At 47.7% G+C, this 20,198-nt stretch overlaps 1 protein-coding gene across 2 annotated transcripts in view; it reads right to left on the bottom strand.

Annotated features, from left to right (window-relative positions):
- IDE (insulin degrading enzyme) overlaps positions 1-20,198 on the bottom strand; it is a 996,582-nt gene that overhangs the window by 182,696 nt on the left and 793,688 nt on the right. For both annotated transcript variants that reach the window (XM_086922493.1, XM_086922494.1), the window contains exon 19: positions 4,877-5,044. In XM_086922493.1, the coding sequence (XP_086778619.1) occupies positions 4,877-5,044 (168 nt within the window). The remainder of the gene's footprint in view (positions 1-4,876; positions 5,045-20,198) is intronic.

Below are 20,198 nucleotides of genomic sequence, written 5' to 3'. Positions count from 1 at the left end.
ACTCAGCTCCACAGATGGAGAGGTGGCTGTGGAAACCCTTCCCTATTGCTGACACAGGAGATCCTTCCGAAATGGTCCCTCAATCAGGTCAAAAGCTTTGGGTACCATACTCTTTTGGCCAAGACTCTGGCATGGTCTATACTGATTTTCCTCTGGACTCCAGGTGGAGAGGTAGAAGTAGAAAGCCTTACAAGAGCCCTCCGCTCCATTGCAGAGGGAATGTGCTCCTGGAGTGCACCCTCGATGGAAACGTCAGTGTACAAATCTTCAGACACTAAATGCAGGATGAACACCAATGATCAAAGACGCCTGGTGCCACAGCAGAATGGGGATGTCACTCATGGTCAGCTAGTCGATATATATTCAGCTTGTCTGCTCCGGAAATCAGAGATACCACCAGATGGTTGGCATCCAGGAACATGTGCTGCTGGTCCAGACACCTCCAGAGAGGTTAGGCCTACCTGGCACAGGATCCAGGACTCCACTCCGCTCTGCTTTTTGCAGTACCAAATGGGGTTTGTGTGGTCTGTGAGGACCAGCACCAACCTCTCCTTTATGGACAGGAGAAAGGCTTTGAGAGCCTGTCGGATTGTTTGGAGTTCCTGAAGATTTGTGTGGAGAGGCCTCTTATCTCCATCTCTCCCACATGCCCACTCACCACACCCCCAACCCAGCAACAACATTTCTGTCACAACCATGGAGCCTAGGAGGGGAACGGTCAGGTTGGCACTTGCCATGCACCACTGAAGATTCTGCTCTGTCTTCTACAAGACTAGAATGGAGTCAGAAAAGCAGACCCTCTACTGCGTCCACTGGAACCTGAGGTTTCACCACTGAAAGGCCAGCATGTCATGGGCCATATAGAATAAAAAGGATATAAAAGTCAAAAAGCCTCAAGAGTCATCCTCATCAAGTTATAGGATTGAACCTGAAGCCCTGGGATCATACTATGAGTGCCCCAAACTCATTTTGGGGCAATGGTGGGGAAACAACCTTTACAACGCAACTTTTACAACGCACTACCATTACAATGAAACTTTTACAACGCAACATCCATTACAACGCATGCATTTACAACGCAACCATTACAACGCATGACACTACAACGCACACCACTACAACACAATCCATTACAATGCATGCCATTACAACGCATAGCATTACAACGCATAGCATTACAACGCATAGTACCCTTACACTATCCACATTTACCCTACTGTTGCACCCCCTGGAGTTAGAATAGTAAGTTTTACCCCAACACTATCCAATACTTACCCTACTGTTGAACCCCCTGGAGTTAGAATAGTAATTTTTACCCTTACACTATCCAATACTTACCTTACATGCAATGTAATGTTATGCGTTATAATGGTGAGCGTTGTGAATGTAGTATGCGTTGTAGTGGAATGCGTTGTAAAGGTAGTTTCAAAGAATTTGTTGTAATGGTATGCGTTGTAATGGATGTTGCGGTGTAAAAAATGCGTTGTAAAGGTAGGCGTTGTAAAAGTATGCGTTGTAACGTCATACATCCGCCATGGTGTCTAGAAAAGCCACAATAAGGAGAATCCTCTGTGTGGGGCTCTGGTGGGATTTTTGCTAGTTGATGGAAAATCCCCAACACATCACTAGTTCGTCTGTTGTCCAAAAATGGCCCATGCCTGACTGGGGCAAACCTACACCTACATCGAGGTACCACTTGGATTACTGAATTCCAAACGAGGGCAATGACCAACACCATCACACAAAATTAAGGACAAAAGGGAGCACAGCAAATTAAATTGGAAGTGTTCCTACCCCACCATGAAGCCACAAAATGCCTGTGGGACTGCAGGAGGGTTTATGAAAATACACATCCTGCAAGCCCAGGGACACCAACCAGTCTCCTGTTCAGTCCAGAGCAGAAAATATTGGAGATATGGGTGAGCATTTTCAAGTGGCCTTTCCTCAAAGGCATTCAGTGGGCAGAAATCGAGCATGGTCCTGAGGTCTCTGTCCTTCAGAACAAGGAAGTAATGAGAGCAACGTCTCTCTCCAAGACCTTTATAAGATTGATGGTATCCTTGGAAGCAGAAGATTGACTCTTTGCATTAGGGTGGGAGTGATCCTCCAAAACCTGGTGGGGAGCAAATCAATGGCAGTATGTAGCTTCTCTGACCTGTTTGCATGGCTCTCCTTCCTGCTAAGATGGATCTCCAGCAAGGGAAGAAGGAATAGCTTCTTACCAGTAACTTCAGTTCTCTTGCAGGAGAATTCCCATGATAAGTCAATAAATAGTCCCGCCCATGTGCAGGAACCGCGGAGAACTTTTTCCAATATATTTTCTTAAGTGTAGATGTTCGCCTTTCTTCAGGAAGGCCTGCAGAGTCACTTAAGAAAGAAAGATATTATGCGGTCTTTATGAGAAGGCTACAGTAGCCACAATTTTTCATTTTGTAGATAAAAAGGGTGCCAGGAGAACTATTGATGCATATTAATGCATGGTGTCTTTGTAAAACAATACAAATGTCTTTCGCAAAACCTTTTTTTTAGTAGAGTATGGAAATGAAGGTGTGTAGGACAGTGTAGACCTATAGGCTGCCATTATAAGAGCTGAAAATAGATGCTGTGCCTTTAAGACCCAGGGACCTCAAGTATCCCATTATGCTTAGCTAGAGGCAGTTACCTCAGTTCATTTTTTCGGCACCTGCTGACAGGACCTAAGAGCACTGAACTCTGCCTATCTAAGGCTTTTCTCTTCACTATTCACGTGTGGATCTTATCAAAAACAACTTTATTCAACGTCTTTCAGCTCTCCCTTGCATTTTATGCAACTATCTGACAGGAATTTGGGGCGTTTTGTCTTTATAAATGCCTTCTTTATTTGATAAATGCCCTTTCTGTGGGAAAAAGAAAGCCAAAACCAGACCCCCATGATATTTGTATTATTTGTTTTCCAGCAAGTCATCTTCCTGAAGATTGTCAACACTGCAGGACCTTTTCCATGTGAAACCCAACGTGATAGGGAGAAAATTTACCTTCAGGGCGCTGAAGGACAGCACAGAAAGTAGAAGCAATCTGCAGGTAATCCTACAGATCGATGAAAGGGTCATCTTCTACCAGGGCTTCTCCTGTAGGCTGCATAATATTTTTCTTCCTTAAGTGACTTTAGGCCTTTTGAACATCTACACTTAAGAACATTTAGTGCTTATGATTATACATGGAAATCCCCTACGAGAGAAAGGACTATTCCGATCTCCAACCAACCAGGCATGAGCCTGAGAGGGCAAACTAAAGATGCTTGGACACCACTGGACACCAATGACATCCATGGTGTCATTGGTGTAGCCTTGAAAGGTCTAGGTAGGTTGCTGCAGTACATTCTGTTAGGATTGGAACTGTCAGTAGGCTAGCCCCTGGGAATAGCCTCTGAATGTCCTGTATTGTTGGTGGAAAATGTTTAGCTGGCATTAACAGCCCATAGATTCTACTGTGGTACGATTATCCTTCAACTGTTTTAGCTCTGAATCAGTCTCTTCTCCATATAACCTGGATAATTTGAAGAGCATATCCCTTAAAAATACCTGCACATCACCTGAAACCCAGTTGGTCACATCCACTGGGACCAAAACGGTGCCGATGCTGTCTGTAGTGTTCAGACCAGGTTGAAGATCATACATGATTTTACCATTCTGTCACGGTTGGACCAGTGATTCCTTGGGGCTATCCTGGATGGCAACAAGATGTTGCAGGCCATGTTCTAAAGTGCAAGGGTTTACCTCCCCACAAGGCAAACTACATTAATTTATCAGAGTGGTGGACTTGCCGGTGAAAACATTGGCATTCCAGAAGCATCAATTCTTTTCAAATGCCTAGCTGGAGGGTTATTCAGAAAGGAATTTAGATGAACCTTGCTTGTTGAAGCTTGGAAATTCAGACTCTCCGGGATAGGGTGCCTAGTTAGAAAGTCCAGATCATCAGGTTCCAACCTAGCCACAGGTCAACTTGCTGATACACATCGCACAGAAAATGTAGCCAGAAGGGTATCCCTACGGGCCTCATTAAAAAACAATAAAAGCTCGGAAGAAGCAGGCCCTGGTTGAAGAATCTCTGTCAATGGATTTGTTTTAGTCTCTACAGCGAGCAAATATAATTCAAGTACCTCAGCTGCCCTCCAAATCAGTAAGCCAACAAAGTTCTTACTTCTATTGATGGACCAGGTAGCGAATCTAGCTCAGTTTCAGGGAGCATGTCTGGCCCACTGACACTTTGCACGTTTACATATAATTAATGTTTGGTATAGTGAGGGGGGACAGGTCCCCTCCCCCTAATCATTATCTTGAGTAGTGTAGAGTGCTTCTCACACAGAGTGAGTGTCAGTAACAGTATACTGATATTGGTTTTAAGGCAGCAGTAGTGGATTTGAATCAGGCAGCATAACCACAGTTTACGCCTTCCTGTAGTTTTCAGTGGGGCCATCATTCCCTAGCATATGGTGTGCAATTTTAAAGCGGTCAGAAAACTGGCAAAATTCGAAAAGCTGTTGCTAGTCGAAGAGCACAGAAAGAAAAGGAACAGACATCATTCCACCAGGAGGGAGATATATTCAGCTCTTTTTCTGCACATCCGGGGCAGTGTGAAGTCACCATGGATCGCCACAACACGGCCTACTGGTGTGTGAGAGCCCTGATGAGGAATTCTCCAGATCAAGCTTGGTTAGAAATCTGGGTTATAAGTATCCACCAGAACGAAAAGTATTTGCAAACTTCAATTAAAGATAGTTGAAACTGGACTCCAGATGTTGGCTTCCGTAAAGTAGCTTGCACACAGCACAACCAACAAATAATGTTTCCCACAAACATAAATCATTACAATGAAACTCAATGGTTAGTACACCTACCCAATTGTTCCTTGGTACGCAAGGTATTGAAACACGGTTCTGAAATAATCTGACAAAGAAGTTCGAGAAGCATATTCTCAGAAGTGCTCTGCATGTCGGTCTGATAGTAAATCTCTATGCCACAGTTATTATGCACTTCATTTCTCTGCTGGTAGACAAACCAGCCACCTAGAAAACAGGATAAAAGCATGAATTAAATCATGTAGGCAAAGTTCAGACAACACTCTTTAAAACCCTAATAACAGCTGCTAAAAATCATGGGTTTTGAAAGACAAACACAAGTTAATAATTCACTTAATTATACTTTTCATTCCCGAATTAAGAGTGAACCTAGTAATAACTTTAATGGCACATCAATTAAACATTTTAGAATTCAAAATCAACTCAAATCTGACAGTATGGACAAATACACGCACATTTAGTCATTGCTTACAGTCAGTGGTTTAATTTTGCTTTTTGCATTACCACAATGCAAGCAAGTAATGTAGGCGTCCCACAATTATTCTACTAAATCTTTAAACAGTAAAAAAAAAAAAAACAGCTACATTGGACATTTGATGTGGTTTAGGGATCAGCAATCTAAAACTAAATAATTCACATCGACATCTTATTTCAAAATACTGAATACTTGATTTCCATTGTTGTCTCTTAAAAAAAATAACTGCAAGGTGGTTTCAAACTGTGCAAAACAGGAATAATTATTTCCTCTTTGATATCTTATTCCGTTAGTTAACATACATTTAAGATGGCTAAGGTAAAGGTTGCGTATCGAGGTCATACCACCAAACTACTACGATCAAACACAACAGCTTTTCTAAGCCCCACAAGTAAACTGAAAACTTCTGAAGAAATGGGAGACTGGTAGGTGCCTCTTACCCCTCCCTGCTGAGTACTGCTTAGGTGGGTGGTAATGTTAGGAGTCAAACAAACGAGTGGGGGGATCTCATGTACAGATGATACAATGGCCTTGCATGATCTCCAAAAGCTATTACAGACACATATATTACTGTGTACTATATGATTATTTATAATGAACTGTTTGTCGGCACATATTGTGGAAAAGAATGGTTGATTACAAATATTATGAACAGCTCTGCAATATACACTTTAGGGTAAGGTTAAATGTACTTCCATCATATTTCATTACACATTCTTAAACAATCAGTCCAGCTCCTACCCAAGTTATAAATAGCTGTGTTACAGAATATTTATTCTTTACTTGTCAAGTCACGTAAATAAAGATCTCCCGCATACCTTATTTTGCCATTAGGCCTGAAGCACAAGTTACTACTTGTGTAACAATATATCTGTAAGAGACATTAGTTAGTGATAGATTCCTTACCATAGAATATCCCCAGGCGTCAGACTGGATCCGGAAATTTTTGTGTAGCAGTACCCTTGCGCGTCGGTAGGCGTCGTCAGCGGCTCTGCGTCTGTCGTCGGCGTCGTGGGCGCTGTGATGACGCCGCCTCCGCGTGCTGACGTCAGTTCTTAGCCACAGCTTTTCCGCGCCAGAAGCGCTGAGCCGTGTTAAAAACCAACATTGGTGCCATTGAAACTAGGGCCCTGAAAGGGGATGACCTTAACCCTAGATATCGGTTCGCAGAACCGGGAGGATGGGTGAGTCGGTAAGGAATCTATCACTAACTAATGTCTGTTACAGATATATCGTTACACAAGTAGTAACTTGTGCATCTGAAAGAGACACATTAGTGATAGATTCCTTACCTTAGAATAGATATCCCAGCAATACCAACCCCGGTGGTGGGTCTGCGAACCAATAATCACACCAGAAAGTCCTGGAGGACGGAACGGCCAAAGAAGCCATTCCTCCGGACTGGACTGTCCAGGCAATAGTGTCTTGCAAACGTGTGCAGCGAGGCCCACGAAGCTGCCTGGCAAATGTCCTGCAAGGGCACTCCCCGGCCCAGGGCAGTAGTTGTCGCCGTGGCTCGGGTGGAGTGAGCCCGCAATCCAACAGGGGGCTCCTTTCTAGCCAAGGAGTACCATGCCTGGATACACAAGATGATCCATCGGGAGATGGTCCTCTTATGTACCGCTTTCCCCTTCTTAGCGCCCACGTAGCCAACAAAGAGTTGGTCATCCACCCGGAACTGGCGTGTGCGATCCAAGTAGAATGAGAGTGCACGTTTTGGGTCCAGACCGTGGAGCCGCTCTTCCTCTTTAGAGGGGTGCGGTGGCGGAAAGAAGGTTGGCAAAGTGATGGACTGCCCAATGTGGAAGGCTGTGACAACCTTGGGCAGGAAAGATGGCTTAGTACGCAACACAACCTTGTCCGGATGGACAGAAAGGAAAGGAGGAGTACAAGAGAGGGCCTGGAGCTCACTCACTCTCCTGGCAGAGGTGATGGCAACCAGGAAAGCAGTCTTCAGTGTAAGAAGGCGGAGAGGACAGTTGTGAAGTGGCTCAAAGGGAACGCACATCAGAAATGTAAGTACAAGGTTCAAGTCCCACCAAGGCATCACAAACGGAACAGGTGGAAATGTGTGTGTGATGCCTTTTAGGAATCGATTTACAATAGGGGACTTTAACAAAGATGGTTGATCAGGCAGCCTCAAGAAGGCTGAAAGGGCAGAAAGATAGCCCTTGATAGTGCCCAGAGCAGAGCCCTGCTGGGCAAGAGAAAGAAGGAAGAGAAGAACCTCAGAAAGAGGGGCAGAGAGAGGATCCACAGCCTTTGCTGTGCAACATGCCACAAATCTGTTCCACCTGCAGGCGTATACCGACTTTGTGGAGGGACGCCTGGCTGCCAGAATGACGTTACAGACTTCAGGAGGCAAGTCAAATGGCCTCAACTGTCGCCGCTCAATCTCCAAGCATGGAGGTGGAGACTGGACAGGTTCGGGTTGAGGACCGTCCCCTGCTGCAGCGACAGAAGGTCCTCCTGAAGAGGCAGACGAACGGGGGGATCGACTGACATACTGAGTAGCTCTGGATACCAGTGCCTTCGTGCCCAGTCCGGAGCCACAAGGATGACTTGGGCCCGGTCGCGCTTGATCTTCTTCAGCACTCTGGGCAGAAGTGGTATAGGCGGAAAGGAGTACAACAGACCGCAACTCCACTCACGATGAAAAGCGTCTCTGAGCGAGTGCCGCCTTGGAAATTCCAACGCGCAGAACTGATGACATTGCGCGTTCTCTTCGGTGGCGAATAGATCTAACCAAGGCTCTCCCCACTGCAGAAAGAGACCTTGCGCCACGTCCAAATTCAGACGCCATTCGTGATCCATCATGCACCGGCGGCTGAGTTCGTCCGCCCTGGCGTTCAGAGAACCTGCCAGGTTTTGAACCACCAGGGTCACACCCTGATGTTCCAGCCTTTGCCAGAGGCGCAGAGCCTCCTGGCAGAGGGTCCACGACCCCACCCCACCCTGTTTGTTGCAGTACCACATGGCAGTGGTGTTGTCCGTGAACACCTGCACTACACTCCCTCTGACAGAGGGGAGGAATGCCTTCAGTGCTAGACGAATCGCCCGCAGCTCCAAAATGTTGATATGGAGCCGGGACTCCGCCGGAGACCAGAGGCCTCTGATCTCCGCCTCTCCCATGTGGCCTCCCCAGCCCTGGAGGAACAAGTCCGTCACGACTACGTGCTCCGGTTGGGAAGGGAGAGGGATCTGCCGCTGACCCAATCGCGGTCCGTGAGCCACCACTGCAGCTGTCTCGCAGTGCCCTCTGAGATCAGGACGTGGTCGGATAGGTTGCCCTGATGCTGGGCCCAGTGAAACTTCAGGTCCCACTGCAGAGCCCGCATCCGCCACCTGGCGTGATGCACCAGAAGGATGCAGGAGGCCATCAGCCCCAGAAGCCGCAGCATCAACCTGACCGAGATCCGGGATAAAGGCTGAAAGAGTGGGATGAGAGCCTGAATATCCCGGATCAGCTGTTCGGGCAGATAAACCCAAAACTGTGCCGAGTCTAGAACCACTCCGATGAAGAGGAGCTTCTGAGAGGGGCACAGGTGTGACTTCGGCACATTGATGGAGAACCCCAGCTGGTGCAGGACATCCGCCGTAGTCTGGAGGTGGCCGACGACTGTCTGGGGCGAGCCCGCCTTCAACAACCAGTCGTCGAGGTAGGGGAAGACTGAAACCCCTAGCCTGCGCAGATGAGCTGCGACCACCGCCATCACCTTTGTGAACACCCGTGGGGCGCTGGTAAGGCCGAAAGGGAGCACGGTATACTAGAAGTGCTCTTGGCCAACCGTGAACCGCAGGTAGCGCCAGTGGGCCGGCAGGACGGGGATGTGGAAATAAGCGTCCTGCTAGTCCAACGCTACCATCCAGTCTCCTGGGTCCAGGGCAGCTGGGACCTGAGCCAGTGTCAGCATTTTGAACTTCTCCTTCCGGAGGAAGCCGTTGACGTTCCTTAGGTCCAAGATAGGGCGTAGGCCCCCTTTGCCCTTCTTGGGTACCAGAAAGTAGTGGGAGTAGCAACCACACCCTACTTGTGGCCCAGGAATACGCTTGATGGCCCCCATGGCCAAGAGGGCCGTAACTTCCTCCTGCAGAAGTCGCAAATGATCCCCCGATACACGGTGGTTCTGCGGTGGCATGGCTGGAGGAGTCGCCTCGAAGGGGAGGGAGTAGCCCCTTCGGACGATCTGCAGCACCCACCTGTCCGACGTGACAGTGCGCCAGTGGGAGTGGTGATGGCGAACCCTGCCACCCACTGGCGTCACATGGGACTGAAAGCACGGACTAGGAGGGTTTTGAGGCGGATGCTGCGGGGGAAGGTGTGGACTGACCTCACCGTTGACCCCGACCGCCGCCACGGTGGTTTCCACTGCCGCCAGCGCGTTGGGTATTACCCTGCGGAGCGTGGCTGGCAGCACGTGTGGGTGCACCCCTTCCGTGGCCACGAAAGGAGTGAAAGGTAGCCGATTGCTGGCGTGGGGCCGAGAGGCCCAAGGACTTGGCCGTAGACCTGGAGTCCTTGAAACGCTCAAGTGCATGGTCTGCCTTGTCGCCAAAGAGGCGACGGCCATCGAACGGCATGTCCATAAGTGTGTTCTGGACATCGGCCGAGAAGTTGGCGGACCTCAACCAGGCATGGCGTCTTACCGCCACCCTCGTTGCCATCGCTCTACCCAGTGAGTCAGTGGTATCCAGTCCACACCGGATAGAATATCTGGCTGCATCCCGACCTTCCACAAGGGCTTGGCCGAGTTTGGCCCGTACCTCCAACTCTGGCAGCACTTCCGCAACCGTATCCCACAGAGAGTGGGTGTAGCGGCCCAAGAGGCATGCAGTGTTGGAAGACCGCAGTGCCAGACTAAGGGATGAGAAGATCTTTTTGCCATACTGCTCATACCTCTTGGATTCCCTGTCCGGCGGAGCCGAAGGGAATGCGGTTTGGGAATTGGAGGCCTGGATGACCAGGCTCTCAGGGGTGGGGTGGGTGGACAGGAAACATGGGTCACCCGGGGCTGGGCGGTGGCGTATGGCCACGTTCCTATCTACGGGCGAACCCGTAGCGGGCTTCGACCAAGTGCCCAAAAGAACCTCAGTTAAGGCCTCGTTAAACGGCAGCAGAGGCTCGGCTGAGCATGACTGCGGCTTAAGGAGCTAAGTGAGGAGGTTAGTTCTCACGGCCGCAAGGTGGAGTGTGGTACTGTAAATCCGGACCCTGCTGTTCCACCGATATCGAGGTCCAACACTCGTATCACAAAATATCGTCGTAACATGACGAATTTGGTATCTACGGACCGGTAATGATTAGGACATTATCCCTATGCATTTGCGTCATGATTGAGCGATGCTAACACCCTTAAATCATGGTTTCCGTCCCGAACCCTCAGACTCCATTTTGTAAACGGCATCCATCTTATGACTTGCCCTCATATAGTCAATTGATTAAAACCGAGTTTGATCTGAAAGGACACGTCCACGATAGCTGACTTCCCCATGACCTGGCCGAGCTGACTCCACTGCCTCCAGCCAAGCCTGTTCGGGCAGCTCCTCGCCCAGTGGCCGAGTAAGATATCATCAAGGCACAACATGCCATAAACCATTCACTACATACAGACCATGTTTTCCATCCACATACACCTGTCCATGATTCTTGTTTATGACCAGTTTTACGATGGGAGGGTGCCCGACCTTATTGGTGTTTCATCGATATCTGATGGGAATTCCGGATCTGGCGGGGTAATCCATCACAAACTGGACATCTAAAATATGTGCTGACCAGCATGACTTCGCTCTTTGTATTATTGTAGAAATATGTGTATAGCCATATCATAAACTCAAGAATTCTTGCCCGCAGCTGTTATTTATGTATATAAGGAGAAGGCTGGTTCTGTAAAAACGAACAGTCTCCTGAGAACTTACGGCCCGTGCTGTCGTACTTCTAGGACACGTGTTACTTGGTTGCAGCCAATAAAACTCGATCTCTGACTTCACCTAGAAGACTCTTGGTTTCTGTGGTCCGGAACAGGGAGAACTCAGAGGTCTTCGGGTGTGGTCCCCTGGCACCACCGGGTCCCTAAAAACCCGGCACCTCAGTTGGCGCCCAACTCGGGGCGATATCAAGCGGTGACGGTCCAAGCCAGATGTTCGTGAGGAGCTTCGTGTGAAAATTCTGGAGGACGGCCAGCCACTTCAGCGACCCCTGCATGTCGACGTGGTTCCGAAGGTCTTTGCTGCGAGGTTCCCCGCGTCCCGACGGCTACGAAGGACTGCTGCCCTGACTATCGCCCTGTTTTGGACCCAGTGATCCTTGGTAGAGCGAAACGATAGACGAGTCTTCTAGTGACGTCACCGATCTTCAATATTCAGTTAAGTATAAGTGGAGCGTCTCCCAGTTCTTAGTTTGGTTCTTAGTTTTGGTATCCCAGAGATACGGTTTGTATTGGTTCTTGCAAGCACCAAAACCGAGGGATTCGTGTATTCACGACAATATCATAATCAGATAATCCCTTGAAGTTTGAAGCTAGACTAGTGAGCGAAGATGCCTGGTCTTAGCAGACTTGGAAACTTGTTTTGTCTTGGTTGTAGTAAGGACTCCCGATTAGAGGATTTGTGTCCGGTTCCTCCGATTGGAACTCCAACATATGAGTTATATATAAAGCACGGAGTAGGTCCTATCACGTATAATGAGGTATGGATAAAATACACCCGCAAGGATGGTGTCTTAAAATGGCCCCAATATGGTAGTTTTGACTCAGAAGTTTTAGACAACCTCGAGGGCAAATTGTTCAAGAAGAGAGCCCGGCCGGCGATGTTTGACTCTTTTCGCTTATGGCGCAAAGAAGCCAAACAGAAAGAAATAAAACTAGCAAAGAAAAATAAAAGAGGTATGTCGATGGTACAAGCTGCCATCGCATACAGGGATAATGAGGAAGAGCAGGAAAGTGAACAGATGCTCAGAAGCAAGAAACTAGCAGTAGATAAATGCTACCCGATGTTACCACATGAGGGACAAGGCTCAAAGGGAACATCAGAGAAAGATCCATTAATGTCCTATTTATTGAACTCACCACCCCCATATACATCGAGTATTGTTGGACCCCGGAGGCGTATTGTTATACCGCGCCCCGGCGCACGAAAAGCAGCTCTTGCACAAACACCAGCTCCTCTTCAGCTGGTTCCTACTTCTCCGGCGCAGCCTTCTCAAGGGCCGCCGCCTTTGCTACATACTCCATCTACTTCTACAACTTTGCCTACTGCTCCAACTATTTACTATGATACTACGTCTACTACTGCCTCAACTTCCTCTGCTGTTGCTTCGACTTCCTCTTTACATCAGCCTGTCTTTTCTGGCGCATCTGCCTCGCCGCAAGCTTCTCCTTCTGTCAGACAGAGAGTGGCAAGTACGGTCACTGGTCTATTCTCGCCCTTCTTTGGGTCGCCTAAAACAACCCCTAAAATAGAACGTAGACCGTTGCGTAGTCAACTACCCGACTACGAGAAAAGAGAAGTGCTGAATGAGTTAGCGCGCAAATGGGTTACTGATACTGTAAGATATGATGTTTAGTCTGTTATGGAAGTCTTCCGTCAGTGGGATTCATCCACTCAAAGATATGTATTTGAAGAGATGTGTGTGTACCTCTGGGAAGATTTACAAGACAATGACCCAAAACGCAGAATGCAGGAACTAGCCCGCATGCGATTCAAATTTTACGAAGGCATGATTATAGGTGAAGATGTTGAACGAGCAATGGATCTGTTGTTATCTTATAGGAGTAAGGGAAACAGCTCTAGATCGTTTAATGAGGATGATGTGTCTGGTAGGAAAAAGGCGCAACAGTACCCCATGAGAGAGGTTCCTCCAGTATGGAGGGAAGGTGATGCGAATGTAAATCCGCCAATTCTGCCGCATTTCCAGCGTGTATGGGTACATGTCCCCTGGAAAAGATCTGAAGTTTTAGCACTCAAACAGACACTACCTGATCCACGTAAAAACCCAGCTGGATATTACAAGGAATTATCACAGACTGCCAGCTCATGTATAATGAATTTAGCAGATATAGACATGTTGTTTGGGAATGTTGTTCCGCATCCTTTATGGAGTAAAATTTGTCATGCAGATCATGATCAAGAACTAGGTGACTCATGGGCTAATATTACTGCTACTGATGCTAGACAAGTTGGTGGTTCTAAACCCGAGCCTTTAATAGCAGAACTTCCCGGTAGGATTATCGCGTACATGAAAACGTTAATGCCTGAATTACGTGTAAATTGGGACAAGCTATCTGCATGCAAGCAGAAGAAAGATGAGAATGTGTCTGACTTTTTCACGAGATTTGAGGAGACTTTCACCGATCATAGTGGTCCGGACATGGCTACCGAAGGTGGCCAAAGATTGTTTGTAGACAAATTTGTACATAATCTGCTTCCTGAACTGTGCAATAAATTGAAAGATTCAGAGAGTGCTTGGGCTGTTTCCACGTCAGCACAGATTTTAGCCACAGCCGAGTACTACGAAAATAGGCGCAAAGACGAGCTAGATAAGGCAGACAAAAAGACTAAAGAGTTAAAAACTAAAGTTCTTCTCCAGCAAGCCTATCCGCCTCGCACTCCTAGTCAGCCCAATTATCAGCAACCACAGCAGTATTCGAGAAACGCACAAGGAAACGAGTTTTCCCATCAGCGTTCTCTGTATGGCCCGAATCAATGTGCATATTGCAAAGAAGAGGGTCATTTCAAAAGTAATTGTCCAGCTCTTGCGCGACGCTTAAATAGTGTTTCCGGTACAAGAGGTAGAGGTGTTCAACAGGCTCCTAGAGGTAGGGGCCATGGAAATTTCCCCCAGAATACCACTTCTTTTCCGCCTCAGAATTCCATGAATAGCTTCGACCAACAGAATAATGCGTCTTCCAGGACAGCTCAGCACTATGCTGAAGACTATTACGCAGAAAACGAGAATGAGGGTAATAATTGCTAGGACAGCCATGGACAAAGAGAGATGGTTGTTTCAGTTCCAGTAGATCAGAATGGACCTTATGTCGAGGTGATTACATCCGGAGTGTCGGAGCCATTTCTGCTGGATACTGGTGCTACAAAAAGTTCGATTATGCACTCAAAACTTCCTGGCGCACCTTTGTCCGGCGAAATGAATGTTTCAGTAGGTTTCTCTGGCGCCCCTGTTAGAAATGCGATCTCTAGTCCTATGGCCCTTTCTGTTGGCCCATGCGAATTATAAGCACCCCTCATTCTTACAACAGGTTGTGGCGAAAATTTGTTAGGTTTGGATTTGTTAAAGAGATTATATGCAACTTTGTACTGCTCCCCTTCGGGAGTACGGCTTACCGTAGGAAGAAAAGTTATTTCTCCAATGTACTTGGCAAAGGAGAATATTCCAACCGAATTGTCATCTCTTCCGGATGTACTTTGGGCGAATGGTTCTAATGATGTAGGTCGTTTAGAAATAGCGCCATATGTCATAACATTAAAAGCTAATGTTAGGTTGCCACGTATTCCCCAATATAGAATATCAAACGAATGTGAAAAGGCTTTGTTGGCGATCGTCTACGATCTGATTGAGAAAGATGTCATTGAAGAGACTACAGGCAACATTTGTAACAGTCCTGTTTTGCCTGTTTTAAAGCGTACCGATCCTTCACAGCCCCCTGTGTACCGATTTGGGATTGATCTAAGGGAAGTGAATAAGATCGTTGTACCACAGTTTTCAGTCGTCCCCGACATTACTGCCTTATTGACAATGGTTCCAGCCTCAGCCAATTGGTTTTCAGTGATTGACCTGAAGAATGCTTTCTTCAGCATCCCGATTGCCGAGGAGAGCAGAGATATCTTCGGCTTCAATTTAGGAGGACGAAGCTTCCGCTTTAAACGCGCCCCTCAGGGCTACTGTGAGAGTCCATCAATATTCAGTCAGGCTCTGAAAACACAACTCGATACGATTGTTCTACCTGGTGGCGCGACTCTGATTCAGTATGTAGACGATTTACTGATCGCTGCAGATACCGAAGAGATTTGCAAGCGAGCTACATTGTCATTGTTGCGTCATTTATGTGACCTGAAGCACAAAGTCTCGCTTTCCAAATTACAATTCTGCCGACAAGAAGTAACCTACTTAGGTCACATCTTATCGAAGGAGGGAAGGAGACTGACCCCAGAAAGAATACAGGCAATTGCAGAATTGAGTGTCCCAAGGACACAAAGAGAAGTGCGTGCCTTCTTGGGCATTACATCGTACTGTAGACAATGGATACCGAACTTCTCACTGTTGGCCAAACCCTTGCTGGCATTAATGCGTAAAGACACACCCAATCCTTTGCCTTGGTCTGAAGATTGACAGGCGAGTTTCCATGAGTTGCGTGAGGCATTATGTTCGGCTCCTGTGTTGGGCAACCCCGACTATAGCAAGCCGTTTACATTATATGTCCATGAGAAGGAAGGTTGTGCATTATCAGTCTTGACGCAACACTTTGGGGACAAACAACGCCCATGTGCGTATTTCTCTGCAACTCTAGATCCTGTAGCTAAGGCATTACCAAGTTGCTTGAGGGCCACTGCTGCAGCGGCTGTCTGTATTTGACAGTCTGCTGGGTTAGTCATGAATAATACTCTGACCGTTATGGTCCCACACGCAGTAGATATCCTACTAAACAGGACGAAAACACAACATCTAACTAGTGCTCGACTATCCAGCTATGAATTGACCCTGTTAGCAAGTCACATTCACATAAAGAGGTGTGATACACTCAACCCTGCTACGTTATTACCCATTCCAGCAGAGACAGATGAGGTCGACAAACATGATTGCTGCTTTAGGACAGAGGAAGAGACAAAAGGGAGAGTAGACTTGCAGGACACTCCCCTCCCTGAATGTAATGATAAGTTATGGGTTGATGGTTCATGTTTCAAGTTGCCAAATGGTGACACGACTGCAGCATATGCCGTGACAACATTACACACGATTGTAGAGACAGCTCGCATCCCCCACAATTCTGCGCAAGCAGCAGAGTTAGTCGCACTCACAAGAGCGTGTGTGTTGGCGAAAGGAAAACGAGTGAACGTGTATACTGATAGTCAGTACGCCTTTGGCGTAGCCCACAGTTTTGGAAGATTGTGGCGTGAACGTGGGTTCCTGACGTCACATGGTGCAAAAATTCAACACGGCCAGCTAGTACACGACCTTCTCGAGTCACTGACCTTGCCCCTACAAGTTGCGATTGTGAAGTGCAGCGCGCATAGAAAGATTCGAGATGATGTTGGTCGAGGGAATGCATTTGCCGACGAGGTCGCGAAAGAGACTGCAAGGAACACAATGAGTCGGATGTATGTTGTAGGTCCTGCTAGATGGACCCCTGATGTGGGTATGTGTGAGGACACCATCGAAAGCGTGAAATCTATACAAGCTGATGCTACTGAGAAAGAGGTGAATGAATGGAGAGAAAGCAAGGGTAGATTAGATGCGAATGGTTGTTGGGTCGAACTGTCAGAACATCAGCGATGGTTGTTACCTAACGCCTATGTGCTCGCAGTGGTGACGATGGCCCATGGAGTGGCACACATCAGTGTGAAAGGAATATGTAAGCTGTTGGCCCCAGTATGGCAGAATAGTGGTATCCCAAAATGTGCAGAGAATCTGGTCAGAAATTGTATGGTGTGTTTGAAGCACAATCCCGGTAGGGGAACCCCAACCCCAGCTGGTCATTTTGCACCTCCAACGTATCCGTTAGAGGTCTTGCAGCTCGATTTCATTCACATGGAGAGGTGCAATAACCTGAAATATGTCCTTGTTGTCGTTTGCGCCTTCTCCAAGTGGGTAGAAGCGTACCCCCTTAAGGACAACACTGCATTGTCAACTGCCAAAGCCCTTGTCAAAGAATTCTTCCCCAGATTTGGCATGCCTAGAATTGTCTGGAGTGATAATGGAAGTGAATTTGTGGGACGAGTGATGAAGAGAGTGTGCGAGTGTCTAGGCATCCACCAGAAATTCCATGCTGCAAATCATCCCCAATCGGCAGGATTGGTAGAGTGCTATAATGGCACGTTAAAATTGAAACTTGCCAAGATCCAAGCCAGCACAGGTCTCAAGTGGCCAGACGCCCTGCCTTTAGCACTCCTGTCTACCAGGATGATTGTCCATTCCAGATTAGGACTTAGCCCACACGAGATCGTGTTCGGGCGCCCAGCAAATATATGGGGAGTACCGAGGCCCAGAAAGCTCAGTGAGATAGAGTACCCTGCACTGTTTGACTATTTGCACGGATTGACAACTAAACTGCATGCTTTACATCAACAGGTCCACAGCTCCTCTCCACCGGCGTCTGACGATCCAGGCCACGCCATCGAACCTGGCTCCTGGATCCTAGTTCGGAACTTCAGGCGAACAAAGAACGAGGAGCCTCGCTGGACCGGACCTTTCCAGGTCTTGCTGTCCACCTGCTCTGCAGTACGTGTCCAAGGGAAAAAACACTGGGTGCACGGCGCCCATTGCAAAGGGTCCCGCTGCCCCTTCCATATGACCGATGGGTCCAGTAAGGAGTCGCTGACTCCAAAACAGAGTTTATACCTCGTTTTGTCCCCTTCAGCGATGTACGACTAAAAGGAACTGGTACCGACAAAGAGAGCGATTGTATTTTGCAAGGATCTGTGCCACCGTTGATGCAGTTGGACACTACAGAACCTGAAACATTGTTTGAAGATCACACCGTGCCTGGGAAAGAACGATATAATCTGAGGTCAAGACCAAGGAACTGACATAATCGAATTAGTGCGATTTTCCCCTTTTTCCCCATGAACTATTTTTGATTTCACAGCTCTCTCGCCCAGGGAACTAGCTCATTTTTGATTTTCGAACCGCCATCCGGTTCTGCTGCTAGGGCCGCGGTTGAAGTCTGAGGAGTGCAGCCGGGGACGCCTAGGTCAACGGTTCTGGTCGGTCTGAGGGAATTACCCCGGACCGGACAGAGCGCACATCTTGGCAGAAGCAACCTCCCACCGCGGGCAGCAACCAGAGGATGGAGTTTCCGAGGGTAGAGAGACCTGCTAGACACATGAACTTTAAAACGAAAACATGCACTGTGATGGCCAGGAAGAAATTCCTGATAATATGTATTTTGATGATATGTAGCATAATGATGTTCTTGATTGGTTATACCTTATCCACGTTTCAAATCACCTTTGTAAACAACACTCAGCCCACACCTTCTCCGACTGCTTCTTTACACTCCTTTCACCCTCCTCCTGAACACGAGTCTGCCAGAAGACTAGAGTTCGTAAATAACTCCTTTATCCAGCTCCTACACCAGCACCAGTCTATAATGAACACATCGAATTGTTGGATCTGCGGACTCATGCCGCACACGACAGATAAGGGCATTCCATACTTCATCCTGCCATTCAGTTATTACGGTTCTCTGTGGGCTTTCCAGACCATGTTCCTGTTCGCCCTAGAACCATACCCGCCCCGTTCCACAGAGAGCGATTCCAGCAACAAGGCACTAGTGGTAGGAATAAGAAATATGAGTAGGGATGTTGACACGTATCGAACGATTCCTAAAGATGAACTCACTCCCTACAGCCGTTGGAATGTGACTAGATACGGGATCTCTTTGAATAAAAGCCAGAAAACAAAGAAATCCTCCCCAGTCTGGATAGTGCCCCACCAAGGTCACTTATGTCTGCAAGGTATTGGCAGGGATCCCAAAGCACAGTTGGGGAAGAGCGTATGCACGGAAACGTATGTGTTTGCTTCCCGAACTTCCCCTCCATTCTTGGCGGCTAAAGGCACCTATTTCGTCTGCCATGACAAAGCCTATATATGGTTGCCCCCTGACTTCTCGGGCACATGCTTTATCTCGTTTCTGCTGCCACCCACCTACACGGCCGGGGCAGATTACCATCGGACAAGGACAGTTAGGGGTGTCGTGAGTCAAGACGACACTGCGGGTCAGGAGTTTGGAGACTTCGCAAAAGGTTTTCTGCCATTTTGGGGGCCCATGGTGAACAGCAGGAACATTCGACAAATGACGAGGATAGTTGAGTCCGCCGTGACTGAAACGGCCGGTGCCCTTAGCAACTTGACAGCTGAGCTTCAGTCGGATCGACTTATGACCCTTCAGAACAGGGTTGCCCTAGATGTCATACTTACAGACCGTGGTGGTGTATGTAGAGTGATCCAATCTTGTTGCTGCATTTTCATCCCCGATAATGCTCCGACAGTGTACCAGGCTATCTCCAAATTACACAAAATCTCTGATTCCCTTCACGTGGAGAAAGGGGATTGGTCCTTGCTCGGGTGGTTCTGGGAACTGATATCTGCCTGGGGATGGAAAACACTGATCTTCATTGGGATGATCTTAGCCGTTCTGTTCATGTTCTGCCTGTTTGTGCAGTGCGCTCCTGCAATATGTGGCCTCTGGGCTACTTCGTTTGTAAGGAAGCCTGTAACAAGGGACGAATTGAGCAACAGAATGATGCTACAGCAGCACCTCCATGAATTCATCAATACAGATTTGGACTCAGACTAGCATGAGTTATTGCCTAAATATGAGGGCAAAAGGAGGGTTTGTGGTACTGTAAATCCGGACCCTGCTGTTCCACCGATATCGAGGTACAACACTCGTATCACAAAATATCGTCGTACCATGACGAATTTAGTATCTACGGACCGGTAATGATTAGGATATTATCCCTATGCATTTGCGTCATGATTGAGCGATGCTAACACCCTTAAATCGTGGTTTCCGTCCCGAACCCTCAGACTCCATTTTGTAAACGGCATCCATCTTATGACTTGCCCTCATATAGTCAATTGATTAAAATCGAGTTTGATCTGAAAGGACACGTCCACCATAGCTGACTTCCCCATGACCTGGCCGAGCTGAC

The sequence above is a fragment of the Lissotriton vulgaris genome, chromosome 5 (genome assembly GCF_964263255.1).
Source record: "Lissotriton vulgaris chromosome 5, aLisVul1.2, whole genome shotgun sequence".
Classification (NCBI taxonomy): domain Eukaryota; kingdom Metazoa; phylum Chordata; class Amphibia; order Caudata; family Salamandridae; genus Lissotriton; species Lissotriton vulgaris.
Note: the sequence above shows the minus strand (reverse complement) of the source record. Positions and strands in the feature narration are given on the sequence as shown.